At 47.8% G+C, this 20,588-nt stretch overlaps 1 protein-coding gene across 1 annotated transcript; it reads left to right on the forward strand.

Annotated features, from left to right (window-relative positions):
- The first annotated feature begins 861 nt into the window (after positions 1 to 861).
- On the forward strand, positions 862 to 19,072 carry LOC117039437 (perilipin-3-like). The gene is made up of 8 exons (XM_033136548.1): positions 862 to 957; positions 8,382 to 8,451; positions 10,489 to 10,684; positions 11,944 to 12,026; positions 12,362 to 12,659; positions 14,466 to 14,665; positions 15,832 to 15,963; positions 17,070 to 19,072. Exons 2-8 carry the CDS (start codon positions 8,389 to 8,391, stop codon positions 17,511 to 17,513), a joined length of 1,416 nt encoding a protein of 471 aa, XP_032992439.1. The 5' UTR covers positions 862 to 957; positions 8,382 to 8,388; the 3' UTR covers positions 17,514 to 19,072.
- The last annotated feature ends 1,516 nt before the right edge of the window (positions 19,073 to 20,588 follow it).

The raw sequence follows: 20,588 nt of genomic DNA on the forward strand, positions 1-20,588 counted from the left end.
TCTATATAATTTTCCTAAAATTTTGGTTTCATTCGCCTTTCCGTGCTGAAATGTCACAACCTGAACGACCATGGCTTGCCCCGCACCCCCAGTTTTGATCCTGGGTACGCCCCTGCCAGTGTCTTTTTTAACAAACAAACAAACAACAACAAAACCACTGTTGTTGTTGTTGTTCAGTCGTTCAGTCGTATCCGACTCTTCGTGACCCCATGGACCAGAGCACGCCAGGCACGCCTATCCTTCACTGCCTCCTGCAGTTTGGCCAAACTCATGTTAGTAGCTTCGAGAACACTGTCCAACCATCTCATCCTCCGTCGTCCCCTTCTCCTTGTGCCCTCCATCTTTCCCAACATCAGGGTCTTTTCCAGGGAGTCTTCTCTTCTCATGAGGTGGCCAAAGTACTGGAGCCTCAGCTTCAGGATCTGCCCTTCCAGTGAGCACTCAGGGCCGATTTCCTTGAGAATAGATAGGTTTGATCTTCTTGCAGTCCATGGGACTCTCAAGAGTCTCTTCCAGCACCATAATTCAAAATTCAAAACCACTACTGTATACTAATTCCAGCGCTAGGTACAGAAGCAGAAAACATTCAGACCAACTACTGGTGACAATACATTAATACCAGGTCCCTGCTCTTCCCACGCCCACCTGCGACCCACGCCACGTGCAAGAAGAAGCCCCTTTAAATGTATTATTGATTTCCTTTGTAACATGTTCGCGACGCCACGTTCGGTTCCCCGCCGCGTTCCGCCGCTCCCCATTGGCCGGCGGTCGATTCCACCCCTCGCCCGATTGGTTCCGACGCGCCGCAATGTAGCAAAGCCGGCGGGCCCGACGTTCTGTCCCCGCCCACGCCGGTGAGTATCGAATCGATTCACCTCCGCCTTTTTAGCTGCGTGCGGATCGCTGCCTGGAAGGACCTTCGTCGTTTTCTCCGGGTCCGGGGTAGACAGTTGAAAGGTATGGTGGTGGTTTAATTGCTTCAAGGTGGCGATCGTATGCAACGGTTCCGGGGTTAAAAAGCAGTTTCTGCAGGGAGGGGGAGGGGGGTAAAGGAATTTCCTGGGGTTAAGGGGTCCCAGATTTGTTGGGGATCGATTTTAAAAACTGGGTGGGGGAGATTTCTTAATTTTAATGGGTGATGCGTTGGGACTTGCTGATCTGCTTCATACCGCGCGTTTAAAATACCACATAGATTCTTAACACTCCCTCAAACTCCCTCCTCCTCCTCCTGCGCCCCCTCCCCACCTCACAGTCCTGTAAGAAACTTGCGCCGCAGTTTTATACCTGCTTAACTGGGAGCAAACTCCATTGAAAACTGGGTCGGCATGCCTAGGATTGTACTAACAAAATTTAAAAAAAATAAAATCCTTCCAGTAGCACCTTAGAGACCAACTAAGTTTGTTACTGGTCTCTAAGGTGCTACTGGAAGGAATTTGTAAATTTTGTTTCGGACTATGGCAGACCAACACGGCTACCTTACCTGTATCTAGGATTGTACTGTTAGGAACTTGGAATCGTAAAGGGGGGGGGAACCCTCCTAATTCCTAAAAGAAGAAAAATTGGTTGTATAATACAGTATCTCCTTTAACTTTGCATAAATAAATTTGGCTAAGTGTTTTGGGATTCGAAACTAGCAAATGAGAGAAAGATTCCAAAATGCAAAAAAAAGGTCTTGTTTTCTTTTCTTTTTAATGCAAAAGTAGGATCACAATATGCCTCGAAACACTCCCCGTTTGTATGTTTCAGGAATGCTTTTGTTTCAAGGCTGGGGGCATTTCACTCCCCCTCCACCTCCCCCTTTTAGGGTTTGCTTCCGGAGTGAAGTATTTTATTTTTAAGGAACTTCGGCGTGTTGTGAGGATGTATTTGCATGTCAAAGTGTTTCTGTGTGGCTTCAATAAAAGGAGATCTTGGCTTCACTGCAAAGCAATTCGGAGTTTCCCAAAAGAAGTGGACAGCCCCACCCCCCACCGCAGCTGAAAACAAAAGCACCCATGGGATTTAACTTCCAAGGCAAGGAAGTTCGGCACTGGCAAGTTAATGAGTAAATAACATCTTGGTGATCCTGGTGAGAACTTCTAGCTTTCTTAAGCAACTTGGACTTCCTAAGAGGTCCTGGTGTTCAGCTGTGGTTTTAACTGCTATCATTCAAAAGGTCAAGCAAAGGCATGTGCATTTAAGGAGAATTGGAAAAGCCCATGGGCTGCACTTCTGGGGGCTACATGCAAAAGCAGGCAGAGCAATAATGCAAATCTTAACTTTGTAAAGTGTGCCAACTTTGCTGCCACATAAACCCGGACAACACCATTACTGGCCCCAACAACATCAAACATACCATCTCAGGACTATTTAATTGCTCATCTTCTAACATTGTGTATGCAATCAAATGCCAACAGTGCCCTTCAGCTCTCTATATTGGATAACCAGGCCAAACCCCACGCCAAAGGATAAACGGACATAAATCTGAGATCAGGAATCACAAGACAGAGAAATCAGTAGGAGAACACTTCAATCTCCCAGGACATTCTATCCAAGATCTCAAAGTAGCTGTCTTAATACAAAGAAATTTCAGAAATAGACTGGAAAGAGAAGTGGCTGAATTACAACTAATCACCAAACTTAAAACCACGGAGAAACCTGGTCTGAACAAAGACATTGGATTCTTATCTCATTATACATGACAAAGCTATCTTTAGCCATCTCACCCCTTGCTTTTTCCTGTAAGACCAACTGCAGTCGTTAACAGTCGCCAACAGGTTTTCCACACCAATCCCCCATTCCCACCACCCCTCTGAGTAATACCCCTCCCCACTCCCTCACTATATATAAGGGTCTGGTGACTTCCGTTTCAGTGTACCTGAAGAAGTGTGCATGCACACGAAAGCTCATACCAAGAACAAACTTAGTTGGTCTCTAAGGTGCTACTGGAAGGAATTTTTTTATTTTATATTTTGTTTTGACTATGGCAGACCAACACGGCTACCTACCTGTATTTGTAAAAGTGTAGACACACTCCTTTCCTCCTAAGCAATCAGGTTTAGATCAGGGGTCAGCAACGTTTTTTGAGGCCGGTCCCATCCGCTCCCCGGCAGACATCTTGGTGGGCTGGAGGGTCAAGCTGTTTCCAGCGCTCTTCCGACCCAGAAGTTGGTCCCCGCCGCGAGAAAATAAATGGCGCTGCGAGAGAAAAAAGCACAGAATCCCCTCGCCGATCCACGGAATGGCTGTGGGCCGGTTCCAGGAAGCTCATGGGCCGGAACCTGCCCATGGGCCTTAGGTTGCCAACCTCTGGTTTAGATCTTTAGATCAGGGTTGCCCATACTTGGGTCTCCAGCCGTGTTTGGACTACAACTCCCATCATCAACACTTGTGGTCAGGGATGATGGGCATTGCAAGTCGCAAAACAGTTGGATACCCAAGTTTGTGAAACCCTGCTTTCGGATGTTGGCTTATTGCAGGTGTGAGGGAGCGGTGGCTGAAATACAACTCCCATCATCGCTAGCTAGTGTGGCCAATGGCCAGGGGGTGATGGGCGTTGGAATCGAGGGGCAAAGGCTGCCTACATCTGGTTTATAAGGACCCAAGTAGCTGCGAATGAGCGATGGATGGGTGAGTCTTAAAGGTAAAGGGACCCCTGACCATCAGGTCCAGTCGTGTCCGACTCTGGGGTTGCGGCGCTCATCTCGCTCTATAGGCCGAGGGAGCCGGCGTTTGTCCGCAGACAGCTTCCGGGTTATGTGGCCAGCATGACTAAGCCGCTTCTGGCGAACCAGAGCAGCGTACGGAAACGCCGTTTACCTTCCCCGCCGGAGCGGTCCCTATTTATCTACTTGCACTTTGACGTGCTTTTGAACTGCTAGGTGGGCAGGAGCTGGGACCGAGCAACAGGAGCTCACCCCCTTGCAGGGATTCGAACCCCCGACCTTCTGATCAGCAAGCCCTAGGCTCTGTGGTTTAACCCACAGCGCCACCTTAACTGCCTATAATTAGCCGCTAAAGCAGGAATGTACAAAGTCCGGCCCGGGGGGCCTAATCTGGCCTCCCTGTTGGTTTATTCCGGCCCCTGTGGTAGTTTACTTCCCAGGGTAAAATACTAAAACTATGGGAAACCCCGAAAAAGCTCATTAACTTGAATCCTTAAAAAAAGCTGAACAAATTTGGGGTACAATTGTAAAAATAAAATAAAAAAGATCAACAACTTCAATCCTAAAAATGCTCAAGAATTTTTGGTCAGCCCTCATGCATGTTCAAATCACTTCATCAAATCTGGCCCTCTTTGAAAAAAGTTTGGACCACCCCTGCAAGGGTCTGATCCTATATGCATGCTTTTAAGTGGGACTTAAATCACAATTTAAATCACAGATGGATTTAAATCACAATTTAAATCACTAGTCAGTAAGACTTGATTTAATTTTTTTTAAACAGAAAGATTCATTCTTGCTGGTATAATCTTAATATTTACCACCAGAGGAAGGTTTCGTTTTTGGAATAATAAATTTTCAGAGTGGTTTTTACAGTTATATCAAAAATTACGGATTTGGTTATGCTCTTAGAAATACATAGACAGGCAATTATGAAATTATTGTTTATATTTGGACAACTATTCTGCCGTACTTTATTTGGGAGGAGAAATGAATCATTTCCTTCGTAACAATTTGAACCATTTATTTAACTAAAACAATAACATTGTATCATATGTATCCATGTTTGTTAACTGGTGTGGTTTAAACGATTTAAAAAATAACAATAATACTTCCGCTTCAGTGTATCTGAAGAAGTGTGCATGCACACGAAAGCTCATACCAAGAACAAACTTAGTTGGTCTCTAAGGTGCTACTGGAAAGAATTTTTTATTTTGTTTTGTTTTGACTATGGCAGACCAACACGGCTACCCACCTGTAACTGGAATAATACTTAGACTGAGTTTTAGCACACATGGAAAGCTTAAAGACATCCTGATCCTTAGGACTATAATGTAACTTTAAAAAGAACATTTTTAGAAAGATTTTTCCTCCAAAAGCATTATATTTTAAAAATCCGATTTAAATTCAAAAAATCCAATTCAAATAATAATTTTTTAAAATCCATTTTTTTTAAAAAAAGAAATCCTTGTTTTTTATCTACCCTGCCTGTGGCAGAAATCAGCTTTTATATGTTGCAAGATGTTGCTAAGTGGGTGCAGGTGAAACGCTTCCAGGCACGTGGAGGTTTCCAGCTCTCAGCCTTCCCACCTCCCGGGTCAGTGAATGTTGACGGGGGAAAGGAGGCAGTTGTGGTGTGCGTTGCACAATCATGTTGCACGGCTGGGCACGTACGTGTTCTTGAGTCATCAAAGCCTGACCTTCCAGGAAGGAGGTTGCAAGCTGCAGGCTGTGTCCTCAAATGAGTAAGGCCGTTCTCTGCCAGAGGCAGGCAGCCCACTAGGGCGAAGTTGACTCTCTGAACGGGACCTGAGCGCATTCGGCCGGCATGCGCAGGCAGGTCTGTGCTTGATCACATGTGTCAACCTCTTGCCTCTGTAGCTCAGTGCTGGCATGCAGGCGTTTTCCGCAGAACGGTCAAGTTTCAATTCCCGGTACAGCGGACGCTCGGGAGGCGAACGCGATCCGTGCGGGAGGCGCGTTCGCAACCCGCAGTGCCGCGCCTGTGCACGCGCGGGCTGCGATTCGGCGCTTCTGCGCAAAGCACGATTTAGTGCTTCTGCATATGCGCGAGCGCCGGAACCCGGAAGTAACCCGTTCCGTTACTTCTGGGTTTGGTGCGGTGCGCAGCCCGAAATTCAGAGAAGTGTATTGTCGGAAGGGACCACAAGGGCCATCTAGCCCAACCCTCTGCAATGCAGGAATCTTTTAGAGAGCCAGTGTGGTGTAGTGTGGTTAAGAGCGGTAGACTCGTTATCTGGGGAACCAGGTTCGCGTCTCCGCTCCTCCACATGCAGCTGCTGGGTGACCTTGGGCTAGTCACACTTCTCTGAAGTCTCTCAGCCCCACTCACCTCACAGAGTGTTTGTTGTGGGGGAGGAAGGGAAAGGAGAATGTGAGCCGCTTTGAGACTCCTTCGGGTAGTGAAAAGCGGGATATCAAATCCAAACTCTTCTTCTTCTTCTTCTTTTACCCAACGTGGGGCTCAAACTCACAACCCTGAGACGAACAGTCTCATGCTCTACCAACTTGCGCAACCTGAAGCGGCCGTAACCTGAGATATGACTGTATCTTCAAAGTCAGACTGGGGCTCCGTTGGTAGACTCTTAATCTCAGGAAGGGGTCCCCTTCCAAAAATTCTATGATTTAATAATAATAATAATAATAATAATAATAATAATAATTGTTTATCCCCCGCTCATCCGGCTGCATCTCCCCAGCCACTCTGGGCATTTCCCAACAGAATCTTGGGGCAGGTGATTAACACACACAAACACACCCTTGCAATTATAATAATATTATTTGTTGTTATCTGCATTTATAACCTGCTCCCATCCCCTGCCCCAAAGCCAAGGAGCTCAAGGTATTGTGTACAAGGGTCTCCTCCCCGTCCTCATTTAATCCTCACATTTAATCCGCCAAGAGGCAGTGACTGGCCCTAGGTCACACCCAGTGGAGTTCATGGTATACCCCGGTCTTCCACCCCCTCCTCCCCCAATAAACCCCCATAGATGGGCTGTGTCACTGAGCTTCACTGCATATCCATGCATCCTGGTGTGTACGAGAGAGAGGGGAAAACGACAACAATTTGTTATTTGTACCCCGTCCATCTGGCTGGGTTTCCCCAGCCACTCTGGGCGGCTCCCAACAGAATATTCAAAACACGATAAAAGGTCAGACATTTAAAAACTTCCCCAAACAGGGCTGCCTTCGGATGTCTTCTAAAAGTCAGATAGTTGTTTATTTCCTTGGCATCTGGTGGGAGGGCGTTCCATAGGGTGGGTGCCACCACCGAGAAGGCCCTCTGCCTGGTTCCCTGCAACCTCGCTTCTCGCTAACCCCCCACAAGGTCTGAGGGACAGTGGACCGGCCCCCTGCTGAAAAAGTTTGCTGACCCCTTGCAATAGATATTTTCCAGTCTTCTTTAAATATACGTTCTTCTCGCTCTTTTATTTTGTGTTTTCAGCAAGTTCTGAATATTCTAACATCTTAAGTTGCGAATCCTCTTCACATGGGACTTTGCTCACTCTCCATTTCTGCGCTAACAAAACGCGGTCCGCTGTTACTGCATACATAAATAAACTTCTGGCACCTGGGAATTTTTGTCTGGCTTATTCCCAACAAAAAGGACTGGGGGGGGGGGAGCTAAATTTAAATATATATTTTTTTCAATTCATTATAAATCATTTCCCAATATTGTACTGTTTGAGCCCCATAACGGAAGAAACCTCAGTTTCCAGTCTGGAAAATGGGTTAGGTTGCGCTGTTTGCCAGGAATTAGAGAGCAGCGTGTGTTTCCATTGCCACGGAGCTGTTGGTTTGGTTAAGCAACAAAGACAGCGTGACCCATCAAACTGGCACGGACTGGTTTCTGTTCACGCTGTAACGCGGGAACCATTGTTTCTCGTCCAATTATTGGGATTTGAAACAATGGGAGGTTTCGCTTATCTGGCGAGCATCCAGGGAGCAACGTAGGCTTAAAATTTTAAGGCACTTTAAAAGTTAATTTTTATTGGTAAAAGAAGGATAGGCTATCAATGTACAGGTTGAAGTAAATAATAAGAATTTTAGGAAATTATAAATTTTACAAATAGATTTTGAATTTATGTTAGTAGTTAATAGTCAATAGTTAATAGTTATAAATTTAAATAGTTTTGAACTTCAAGATTGTTAGCATTTACATATATGGGAGAAATTAAAATTGGAAGTTACGTGTAATATTCCTAAGGGAAGCAAATAAGGGGAAACAGGAGGAAGTCCGTAAAAGATGATAAGAAAATGGAGTTATTTTTAGTATGATGATGTATTTTTTCTTTTTGTGTTTATTTTTTTGATGTTTTTCTTTTTCTATTGTGTTTAGTTGTTTGTTGTTGTTAGTGTGTATTTGTAGTTGTTTATTTTTCTCTTTCTTTTTTTGAAAATACAATAAATATTATTTGGGGGGGGGGAAATTAAGGCACAGCGACAGCCACCCACTTAAAAGAGGATTGCACAAATTTGTGGAAGCTGTCTTAATGCAGTTTCCATTTCAGTAAATCAGAGCTGTCGATAGAACCATCCTCCATGAATCTGTACGGCCCTTAAAACAACAACAACAGCAAAGGCCTGCTCATCGATCGTCCCTCAGCGTACCATGTGTCGGGGAGTTCCATAAGTTAACTGGCCATTGTGGGGCAGAAGCTGGGTTGTCCCTCCCCCTCCTGCCTCTCCTGACAGCTTATTCTTTTTCCTCTCTCTTAGCCGTGCCATGACGTCGGAAGGAAGCCCCGTGAGCGACACGGCTCCCGAAAACCAAGAGCCTGATCAGCAGGTATGTGGGGGGGGGGGTTGAGTCCCTCCACCCCAAAAGCTGGGTGTTGGCTGCTGGCGGTTTCTGGGCCCCGATCCGCCCCTTTGGTCTCTATGGCCAAATACCCGTGCCCCTCTATTCCAGGTAGGAGATGGGAAGAATTTGCATTCTTCCTTTTTAAATTTTTCATTTTTGGAGTGGGGGTGGAACATTTTACAGTGATACTCCCACCCCCCAGACTGCTGCCACCTTGGAAAATGTTCTTGGCTACGTTCACACAGGGGCACGGGTGGCGCTGTGGGTTAAACCACTGAGCCTAGGGCTTGCCGATCAGAAGGTCGGCGGTTCGAATCCCCGCGATGGAGTGAGCTCCTGTTGTTCGGTCCCTGCTCCTGCCAACCTAGCAGTTCGAAAGCACAAACTGCAAGTAGATAAATAGGTACCGCTCCGGCGGGAAGGTAAACGGCGTTTCCGTGCGCTGCTCTGGTTTGCCAGAAGCGGCTTAGTCATGCTGGGCACATGACCCGGAAGCTGTACCAGTAACGCGAGATGAGCGCCGCAACCACAGAGTCGTCCGCGACTGGACCTAATGGTCAGGGGTCCCTTTACCTTTACGTTCACATAATTATTCCCTGGGTGGAGGGCAGGAAAGGGTTGTGTGTAGAAAACACCCCACTACACAGAGACAAAATTAATATTTGCAGCTCTCCACATCTTGTTTGTCCAGTTTCCTCAGCAACGTTCGAAACACAGATATATATAAGCTAATCTCCAAAAGGCAACTTTACACCTAGGTTGCGGTTGCCGCAATGGAATATCTGAGCGCCTTCCACACACACACCCCCCCAGTGGAGTTTATTATTTTCATTACGCATTTCTGCATCGCTTTATATTTTAAAGGGGGGAGAGACACCTCAAAGCGGTTTGCAGGACACGAAAACCTCAAATACAACAAGCCAGAATAAAACAGATTCGAGGTGCGAGGGTGGGTGACATTTCAGATCTTTCTCTAAGTGACATTTTGTTCCCTCTCCCCCCACTTTATTTACCTGCTTGATCTACATAGCTGCTAGGGGCGAGAGAGTCGGGCTGGGACCTAGGCGATCCGGGTTCAAATAGCCACTCAGCCCTGAAGCTCGCGGGGTGACCTTGGGGGGCCATTCGCTGTCTCTCAGCCCGACCGACCTCGCAGGGTTGTTGTGAAGATGGGATGGGGGGGTTGAGAGGATACTACGTTGCTTTGAGCTCCTTGGGGGGGGAAATGAGGTACCTCGGCTCTCGATCCGCTCCGGAAGTCGGTTCCAAAACCAAAGCGTTCCGAAACCAAGGCGCTCTTTCCCATAGAAAGGAATGCAAAACTCCGTTCCAGGCTTTTTAAAAACAACCCCTAAAAACAGTAATTTAACATGAATTTTACTATCTTAACGAGACCATTGATCCATAAAATGAAAGCAGTGATCAGTGTACTGTAATATAAAATAAATAAGACGGTATTGAAGAGGATAAAAAATTAAAACGTTTTCTGATGATAGTCATTGTTTGGATGGGGGCACTTTTATCCATTTCCGCAGTCACACAATCAATCCATCAGTAACTGAACTGGGTTCCGCACAATCGCAAAAACAAATGAAGCGAAAAAGCCTCAAAAACAAAAACGCAAAATAATAATAACAACAACAACAACAACAACAACAACAACAATTTATTATTTGTACCCCGCCTATCTGGCTGGGTCCCCCCAGGCACTCTGGGCGGCCTCCAACAGTTATTAAAATACATTTAAAATATCACAGGTTAAAAACTTCCCAAAACAAAAGCGCCAAACTTAATCCGTTCCGGAAGTCCGTTTGACTTCCGAAATGTTCGGAAACCGAGGCGCAGCTTCTGATTGGTGCAGGCGCCCCGGAAACGATAGCCGACAGCCGCATCGGACGTTCGGCTTCCGACAAACGTCCGGAAACCGGAAAACTTACTTCCGGGTTTTCGGCATTTGAGAACCAAGGCGTTTGAGAACCAAGGGATAATAATTCTTCTTCTCTTTCTCTCCTGCCCTGGTAGAATGTGGTCAGTCGAGTGGTCAGCCTCCCGTTGGTCAGCTCGACCTTCGACATGGTCTCCTCGGCTTACGCCTCCACAAAAGAGACCCACCCCTACCTCAAGTCCGTTTGCGACGTGGCAGAGAAGAGTGTGAAGACCCTCACGGCGGCGGCTGTCGGCGGAGCCCAGCCTCTCCTAACCAAGCTGGAGCCTCAGAGTGGGTGACGCTGTCGAATTTCTGCTTTGTTGTGTGCGTCGAGGTTGAGAAACGGACACGTCTCCTCGCCTCCTCGCTGTATGCTTAAAGCAAAGGGCTCCCCCCCCCCCAGATGATCCTGGGAACTGTAGTTTGCACCTCTCCAATGGCAAACTATGGTTCCCAGGATTCTTTGGCAGGGGAAGGGAGTCGCATGCTTTGAATATGTTTTCGGCACATGGCGTGACATAAAAGCCAGGATCTCGTAGGTCACACCCATACCGTGCATTTAAAAAACCAGAACTTCCCCCCAAAGAATCCTGGGAACTGTAGTTTGCTTCTCGCATCACGCCCCTGACAAACTACAGTTCCCAAAATCCTTTGGCTGGGGGTGGGGAGAAGAACAAGGAGCAACTATTCTCCATTTCTGGATAGCTCATTTGGTTGAGAATGAGACTCTTAATCCCAGGGTCGTAGGTTCGAGCCCCACCTAGGGTGTTGCAGGGGGTCAGACTAGATGACACTTGTGGCCCCACCCAACTCTACATATCTGTGATCCTGTAGATGTATGGTGTGGATGTGACTTTAAAAACAGGGTCTTGTGGGTCACCTCCAAACTGTGCATTTTAAGCGCAGGACTCTCCCCTCCACAAACCCTGGGAACTGTAGTTTGCATGACCCACAGCACCTTAACAAACCACAGTTCACAGGGTTCTCAGGAACATGCACTGAATCTGTGGTGTGGCTGTGACTGCCGCCTGCAGAAAAAGCAAAACAATCGCTAAGACGAAGGAATTCCAGAACCCTCAACCAGGCAGTGCCTTTGTTGCAGCTGAACTACAACTCCCATTCTCCCTGGCCATTGGGGGCTCATGGGAGTTGGAGTCCCACAACTTCTGGGGGGTCCGCCGGTCTCCCCAACCCTGCATTATTGGGGCCAACCATAACATTGCACGGCAGTGAACAAACCTTTACATTCTTCAGATGTTGAACAAAGTTGGGTTGGGGGGGACGACGACACACAGACTGTCCTCTCCCAGCAGGCCCCCCGTTCCGGACCAAAACCTTATTTAGCCAGCTCTCTGGCTTCTCGGCTTTCAGGCATTGGGCACCCATGAGGACTAGCAGCTTGGCAAGGCAAACCTTTACCGGAAATCCCAAAAGAAGCAGTTCCCTGGCCACTGCTGCCAAGATGGCCTTCATTCATGCTTTCCTGAGTTGTCCTGTCCCCATATCGCTGGTTTTTGGAAGCTAGCGGTATAATCTCTGTGTCTGTTTAGTTGCAACGGCCAATGAGTATGCTTGCAAAGGGTTGGACAAATTGGAAGAGAAACTGCCTATTTTGCAACAGCCGTCGGAGAAGGTTAGTAATTTTCTTCTTCTTCTTTCCCGACATGCCCCGCTCAGTGGTACGTTATCTCCGTTGAATGCAGAAAGTTCAATCCCAGGCTCCCTAAAACCATGGTGGGTTGCTGCCAATCAGTGTAGACAGACCACTGATCCTTAAATCGAAAGATTGCTTCTCCCCACATGCTAGTGGCCACAATACTTGCCTTACCCTGGACGCTAGCAACCCACTCTGCGCCGCTGCTAAAAATTGAAATGGAAGCACCCAAGCATTTCTGCCGCATTTGCCAGAGTGAAACCTCCCGTCCGTTGCAAACTTGGGTGCATAGCATTTTGCTCGCAATTTTCCAGGTGGTCGCAGACACGAAGGAGCTGGTCTCCACCAAAGTGACCGGAGCCCGGGACACTGTCTCCGGTACCCTCAACGGGGCGAAGGATGCTGTCGCCGGTGGCGTGAGCGGGGTGGTGGAAATGGCCAAGGGGGCTGTACACGGCGGCATGGAGATGACCAGATCGGTGGTGGCTGGCAGTGTGAACACCGTCCTAGGGTCCAGAGTGGGTCAAATGGTGGCCACTGGCATGGATGTGGTGCTGGGCAAGTCCGAAAAGCTGGTGGACCACTATCTCCCGATGACGGACAAAGAACTGGGTAGGTATCGTCCTTGTTAAGGGGATTCCTTTATTCGTATCATTAATAATAATAATATTAATTAATAATTTTTGTTTATACCCCGCCCTCCCCAGCCAAAACCGGGTTCAGGGCAGCTAACGCTAAATATAAATACAGTAAAAACATTTTTTCAGTTTTGAGGGGAAGATTTAGAGGAGTTCCATATGGTCGGAGAACGTGCCATTGTGCTTTAGGAGAGGTTGAATCAGCAGAACACATTCTACTGAGTTGTCCCTTTTATAACGATTTAAGGCAATATCTCAATATCCCAGGTTAGTTTTCGATCAAGAGAAAGACAGGTTGCATATCTGCTGGATAAGCCCACTGGGAAAACAGCCTTGTTGTTGTTGTTCAGTCGTTCAGTCGTGTCCGACTCTTTGTGACCCCATGGACCAGAGCACGCCAGGCACGCCTAGCCTTCACTGCCTCTCGCAGTTTGGCCAAACTCATGTTAGTAGCTTCGAGAACACTGTCCAACCATCTCATCCTCTGTCGTCCCCTTCTCCTTGTGCCCTCCATCTTTCCCAACATCAGGGTCTTTTCTAGGGAGTCTTCTCTTCTCATGAGGTGGCCAAAGTACTGGAGCCTCAACTTCAGGATCTGTCCTTCTAGTGAGCACTCAGGGCTGGTTTCCTTCAGAATGGATAGGTTTGATCTTCTTGCAGTCCATGGGACTCTCAGGAGTCTCCTCCATTGTGCTTTAGGAGAGGTTGAATCAACAGAACACATTCTACTGAGTTGTCCCTTTTATAATGATTTAAGGCCCCATATCTCATAGCCCCATATCTATGCCAGTTTAGTTTTCGATCAAGAGAGAGGCAGGTTGCATATCTGCTGGATAAGCCCACTGGGAAAACAGCCTTATCTGTGGCTAAATTCCTCTTCCTGGCGCTCAATGTCGGAAGCGTAAAATCGAATCCCTTGATGTGGGTTATCTGTATAAGGTTTACTAGTGCTGTCCTATTTTGTTTGTGTATTACTCTGATGGTTTTTTTTTTTTAGTTGTATAATTTTGTATTGAGAAATGTTTCTTCTGACTATCGGTCGAAAAAAAGAATATGTATGTATGTATGTAAAATCATTTTTTTAAAAAACAAAACAAAACCCAAACAGTTGTGTGCATGCACACGAAAGCTCATACCAAGTACAAACTTAGTTGGTCTCTAAGGTGCTACTGGAAGGAATTTTTTATTTTGTTTTGTTTTGACTATGGCAGACCAACACGGCTACCTACCTGTAACTGAATAAAATATGAGTTAGAATACAGTTTTAAATGCAGCTTGAAATGCAGCCTCGTTTTAGTGGTAGCCTATAGATCAAAGCGGGGATGTGGGTGGCGCTGTGAGTTAAACCACAGAGCCTAGGGCTTGCCGATCCGAAGGTCGGCGGTTCGAATCCCCACGACAGAGTGAGCTCCCGTTGCTCTGTCCCAGCTCCTGCCAACCTAGCAGTTCAAAAGCATGTCAAAGTGCAAGTAGATAAATAGGTACTGCTCCGGCGGGAAGGTAAACAGCGTTTCCGTGCGCTGCTCTGGTTCACCAGAAGCGGCTTAGTCATGCTGGCCACATGACCCGGAAGCTGTACGCCAACTAAAGTGCCACTGCTAAAGATTGAAATGGAAACATCCAACCATTTTTGCCGCATTTGCCAGAGTGAAACCTCCCGTCCGGTGCAAACTTCTGTGCATAGCACTTTTAAGCACTAGGCATTCAAACGCAGCGTTTTATGCATATTGAACTTGGACCTTTAACACAACCGTAACCACCACCCCTCTCTCATTCCCAGCTGAACTCGCCACCTCTGTGGAGGGTTTTGAAATCGCCACCGTGGAGCAGCAGAAGGAGCAGAGGAGCTACTTTGTGCGACTGGGGTCTCTCTCGGCCAAACTCCGTCACCGAGCCTACCAGCACTCTCTGGGCAAGCTGAGGGATGCCAAGCAGAGCACCCAAGATGCCCTCGCCCAGCTCCACCAAACCATTGAGCTGGTAAGAATGCCCCGAGAGCAGATCCAGAGTCTTTTATTTCTAATCTATACTCTACGCACTCCTTAACTGGGTTGGGGCTGCTTATGTCTGGGGTGGCGCACGTGTGGTTTATTGGGATATTTTGCTATTGCGTCTTTTTTGGGGGGGGTTATGTTGTAAACCACCCAATGAACTTAATAAATAATAGTGGTTTACAGCTTGAGAAGTGCCCTTTGCCTGCCATTGGCTGAGCTGCTATGACGTCACGTAAGGCACATTTCAGCTGCCCAGGGTGAAGGTTCCGGCAATGTAATGTTGGCAAACGATTAGAGGGGTTGGGTGGAATGGGTAGAAGACACAAGGGATCTAGGGCATAAATGAGAGTTTGCCGGAACAGGCCAGTGGTCTAGTGATCACCCAGATTCTTCTGGGAATCCAGCAAGCAGGGCACAAGCCTGATTCCCCAGGATCCCTCGATAGCCTTCTGGTCCATGAATTTGTCCCATCCTGTCCACAACCCTCTTTTAAAGCCACCCAAGATGCTGGCTGTTGCGGCCTCCTGTGGCAGGGAGTTCCACAGTTCAGTTGTCAGATGTGAGAGAGGGAGAGAAGCTCTCCTCTGTCCACTTTCGGAGGGCACTGCGGTGGGTTGGGGACAGAGGTTCAGGGCTTGGCAGGATGGCATGTGCACTGGGGGACGGAGTGAGATTTAAGCAGGCAATGTTTGAGGACCCCGGTGAAAACAACCGCATGGACGGCAGAGATGTTGGAGTTGGTAAGCAATGGCTGCATTGCATGGAGGCATAAAACAATTCTCCACCCACATCAGGACTTGTCTGTGCATAACTCAGAGCGCCAAGGTTGCAGGTTCAATCTGCCGCATTTGCCAGAGTGAAACCTTTTGAGATGGGTGATCTTTGGGGTTCCGCCCAACTCCATGAGGTTGGTGCAGGGGAACCTGTTGCCCTCCAGATGTTGCAGAACTACAGCTGCCATTGGCCGTGCTTGCTGAGGCTGATGGGATTTGTAGTCCAACGCCATCTCAAGAGCCAAAGAGTTCCTCTTGACCTATAGGCTATAGCAGGTGCAGGAGAACGACTGGGTTTTTTAAAAAAATTATTTTTAAACAAAAAGAAAAGCAAGCTTCTGGTGCGGTTCCCCTCCGACCCTTTCTTGTCCCTTGTCAGATGGAACATGTCAAACAGGGAGTGGACAACAAGCTACAGGGAGGCCAGGAAAAGCTACATCAGATGTGGCTGGAATGGAACCAGAAGCAAGCTCAGAGTGATGAGCCACAGCACTCCTTGGTGCGGCCAGAGGTAGCTGCTCCCTTTCTCTCAGGGGGGGGGGGCGGGTGGGTGGGGAGATCAGCCCCTTCTAAAAACAAATGACCAGTTACACACCCCACTAACCCAGAAATAACACTTCAGGTTAAGAACTTTGCTTCAGGATAAGAACAGAAATCGTGCTCTGGCGGTGCAACGGCAGCAGGAGGCCCCATTAGCTAAAGCGGTGCTTCAGGTTAAGAACAGTTTCAGGTTAAGAACGGACCTCCGGAACGAATTAAGTACTTAACCCGATGTACCACTGTATACACATTACTCGGTTGGGATCACTGGCTGTGAGCTCCCAGGCTACTTGCAGATTCCAACTCCTTTCCCTGTTTGTTTTTCAAAATACAGTGTTACCTTGGTTCTCAAACTTAATCCGTTCCAAAACCAAAGCGTTCCAAAACCAAGGCACGCTTCTTTCCCCTAGAAAGTCATGCAAAACGGATTAATCCGTTCCAGGCTTTTAAAAACAACCCTAGAACAGCAATTGAACGTGGATTTTACCATCTAACGAGACCATTGATCCATAAAATGAAAGCAATAAACAATGTACTGTGCTATAAAATAAATAAGACAGTATTGTAAATGATAAAAATCAAAATTATTTTTTTCTTACCTGCACTGATGATAGTCATTATTTGGATGGGGGAGGGGCGGGCTTTTATCCATTTCTGCGGCCACACCATCAATAGCTGAACTGGGCTCCACACAGTCACAAAAAGAACCTAACCGAAAAAGCCACATAAACAAAAACGGAAAATAAACAGCAAAAACAAGAGCGCCAAACTTAATCCGTTCCGGAAGTCCGTTTGACTTCCGAAATGGTCAAAAACCTGAGCGCAGCTTCTGATTGGTGCAGGCTTCCCGGAAACAATAGCCGACAGCCGCATCAGATGTTCGGCTTCCTACAAACGTTTGAAAACCGGAACACTTACTTCTGGGTTTTTGGCGTTTGAGAACCAAGTTACCACTGTAGATTTTGGTCAAAGGCCAAGGTTCTAGTCCCTCTTGAGGTGGAAGCAACACCGGTTTCTATATGGGTGGGGGGGGGGACGTTGCGCGAGGTTGCCAACGCGGTTCCTTGTGTCTCCTAGGTGGAATCCCGCTCTCTGGCCATGCTCCGGGGCCTCACCCAGCAGCTGCAACTCTCCTGCGTGAACCTCATGTCCAGCGTTCAAGGCCTTCCCGCCGGCATCCAGGACAAAGTCCAACAGGTCCGCCACACTGTGGAGGGTCTCCACTCGGCCTTCTCCGGGGCTCGCTCGTTCCAGGACGTGCCGACCGCCCTCCTGAGCCAGAGCCGTGAGAAGATCGCCAAGGCGCGCGGCTCGATGGATGAGATGTTGGACTACGTGGTGCAGAACGTCCCCCTGCCGTGGCTGGTGGGGCCCTTTGCCCCCAACCTGGTGGAGCTTCCAGATGTGGCGCAGGCCGATGTCGAGGAGGCAGAGGGAGTTGGCTCCCAGGCCCAGGAAGAACCCGGCGAAAAGCCTAAGAGCCCGCAGAAGGAGCCCTCCGAGCCGGAGAAGGAACTGTAGAGCTTCTGTGCTGTGCGTTTCAAAAATCTGCGGCGGCTGCAGAGAATCCTTGGGAACCGTAGTATTGCAGGAAAGTCGAGAATACGGAACCTGTTAGCCCTCCAGATGTTGTGGCTCTCAGCTCCCAGCAGCCCAGGAACATCTGGAGGGCCATACGTTCCTCGTTCCCCGTCTCAAAGACCTGGTGCTTTTTGATTTTCTTTTTGCAGAACTACAGTTCCCAGGGGTTTCTGGGTGAGCAGAGGTTCAGACAGCGCCTGTTGTAATTTAGATGTGCCTTTTTGGAATGCTGAATGGTGGCGGCGGCAACAACAAAAATTGGTCTGAACGGTGAGCCGCTTTGTGTGTTTTACAAACACATCCCCCATCCCCTATAAAGAGAATATTGTCCTATTCCCCCACTGCCACCACTTAGGGGCATTTAAAGTCCCTCACAAATAGCTCAGAACTCTGAAATTTTGAAATGGAAGGAGAATTTTTGGATTTTACTATTTAAAAGGGGGGGGGAGAGAAAAATGGTTTTCTCAAGCTAAGTTCTACTCAAGAGTTGACAGATTGAAATTAACAGTCCGAAGAAATAGGTTGCATCTACTGCTGGCCCTACTCAAGAGTAGACCCATGCCCAGCCTGTCACGGTTCTACTTCCGAGTAGGACTGACTTGACTGCAAACCTGTTGAAACGACTGGAGCCATGTGAGCCATGGGCGTTATTTTCAGCTAGTCTACTCTTGAGTAAGACTAACATTGGCCATCATCTAACACGGAATTGTAGAGTTGGAAGGGACAAACAGGGATCCTCTAGCCCAGCCCCCTGCAACGCAGGAAACTTTTGCCCAACGTGGGACTCGAACCCACGACCCCTGGGATTAGGGGGTCTTGTGCCATATCGACTGAGCTATCCACATGTGCCCTGTAAATCTTGGTTTTCTAGGATATCGAAAGCGAACATTCAGGAAATCCCAATGCTTTTAACGTAGGTTTGAACGACTGTTTTAACTATTAGTGAAATTATCTCCTCCTTCACTCTTGCCTACCCTGTTGTGGCTTTCAGATTTTGACAATATTTCTCTTCTCCGCCCGCCTCCTCAATTTCTCAAGTTTCTTCCCAGTGCCATGGGGGTGTCGGTAGAGGTCTCACTCTCTTCGCATGCTGCAGAATAAAAGACCCCACCACATCAGCTCTTAATGTGGTTCCAGCATGAATCTCGCGTAGCCTCCGATGCTGTCCTGCCTTTTGTAACTGAGGGCTTCGCCACTATTCCTCTATTCCTGCCGCTGCTCTTTAGTGCTCATTCAGAGCAAACAGCCATTCAGGTTTCCAGTGGGTTGCTGTTTGTTCCTATTTTGAGCCAAAGAAGAGCAGCATTTGTGTTGTGTTTTCCTGGGAAAAGGAGAAAACCACTTGGAACTGTCCGAGTGCAGTTCAAGAGGAACTTTGAATGAGCCCTGAATCAACGCCGGCCCCGAGAAATCCAGCCTGACTTCTGAAGTGCCGCTAACGTTTTTTGTACCTCCGTAGAATTGTTTTTCTTCCAGAATAAAGAAATGACTTCTTTTGAGCTGTGGATCTCTCTGCGGTTTTTGATACCATCGACCAGGGTCTCATCATGGACTGCCCAGGGGAGTTGGGGGGAAACTGTGGTTCCTCTCCTTCCTCCTGGGCTGTGTCCAGAAAGAGGATGAGTGTTCAGACCCCTGGGCTCTCATTTGTGGGGTGCCTCAGGGCTCCGTCCTTTCCCCCCATGCTTTTTAACATCTATATGAAGCCACTGGGGGAGATCATCAGGGGGTTTGGGCTGGGTGTCCATCAGTATGCGGATGATACCCAGCTCTACATCTCCTTTAAATCAGAACCACCGAAGGTCCTGTGTGAGTGCCTGGAGGCGGTTGGAGGATGGATGGTGGCTAACAGATTGAGGTTGAATCCTGACAAGACAGAAATACTGTTTCTGGGGGACAGGGAGCGGGCGGGTGGGTGTGGGGGACTCCCTGGTCCTGAATGGGGCAACTGTGCCCCTGAAGGACCAGGTGCGCAGCCTGGGAGTCATTTTGGACTCGCAGCTGTCCATGAAGGCGCAGGTCAATTCTGTCTCCAGGGGTCTACAACAGAGGTCAGCAAACTTTTACAGCCGTGGGCCGATCCACAGTCCCTCAGACCATGTGGGGGGGCCGGACTATATTTTGAAAAAAAATATATGAACGAATTCCTATGCCCCACAAATACAGGTGAAACTCGAAAAATTAGAATATCAGGGAAAGGTTCATTTCTTTCAGTAATTCAACTTAAAAGGCAAAACTAATATATGAGAAACCGCAACTAATCCAGAATGCGGCAGCTAGATATGATGATGATGATGAGTGGCTTACTTTGAATCAAGGAAATGTACAACATCATGTTCCACATAGTGGCCAAGCAAACGCCTCCATGGGAATCCCGTAGCTGAGACCTGAGCATACTGATGTATTCTCCTGCTCCTGGTTCCTGATATTCGGAGACATGCTGCCTCCAATCTTGGACATGGCTCACAGACATCATGACTAGCAGCCACTGATAGCTGGATCAGGCCAGTGGCCCATCTAGTCCAGTATCCTGTTCTCACAGTAGCCAGACAGATGCCTGTAGGAAACCAGCAAACAGAACCTGAGCATAATAATAAATAATAATCATAGAATCCTAGAGTTGGAAGAGACCCCAAGGGCCATCCAGTCCAACCCCCTGCCAAGCAGGAAACACCATCAAAGCATTCCTGACAGATGGCTGTCAAGCCTCCGCTTCAAGACCTCCAAAGAAGGAGACTCCACCACACTCCTTGGCAGAAAATCCCACTGTCGAACAGCTCTCGCTGTCAGGAAGTTCTTCCTAATGTTTAGGTGGAATCTTCTTTCTTGTAGTTTGAATCCATTGCCCCGTGTCCGCTTCTCTGGAGCAGCAGAAAACAACCTTTCTCCCTCCTCTACATGACATCCTTTGATATATTTGAACATGGCTATCATATCGCCCCTTAACCTTCTCTTCTCCAGGCTAAACATACCCAGCTCCCTAAGCCGTTTCTCCTAAGGCATCGTTTCCAGGCC

The sequence above is a fragment of the Lacerta agilis genome, chromosome 18 (assembly GCF_009819535.1).
Source record: "Lacerta agilis isolate rLacAgi1 chromosome 18, rLacAgi1.pri, whole genome shotgun sequence".
Classification (NCBI taxonomy): Eukaryota; Metazoa; Chordata; class Lepidosauria; order Squamata; family Lacertidae; genus Lacerta; species Lacerta agilis.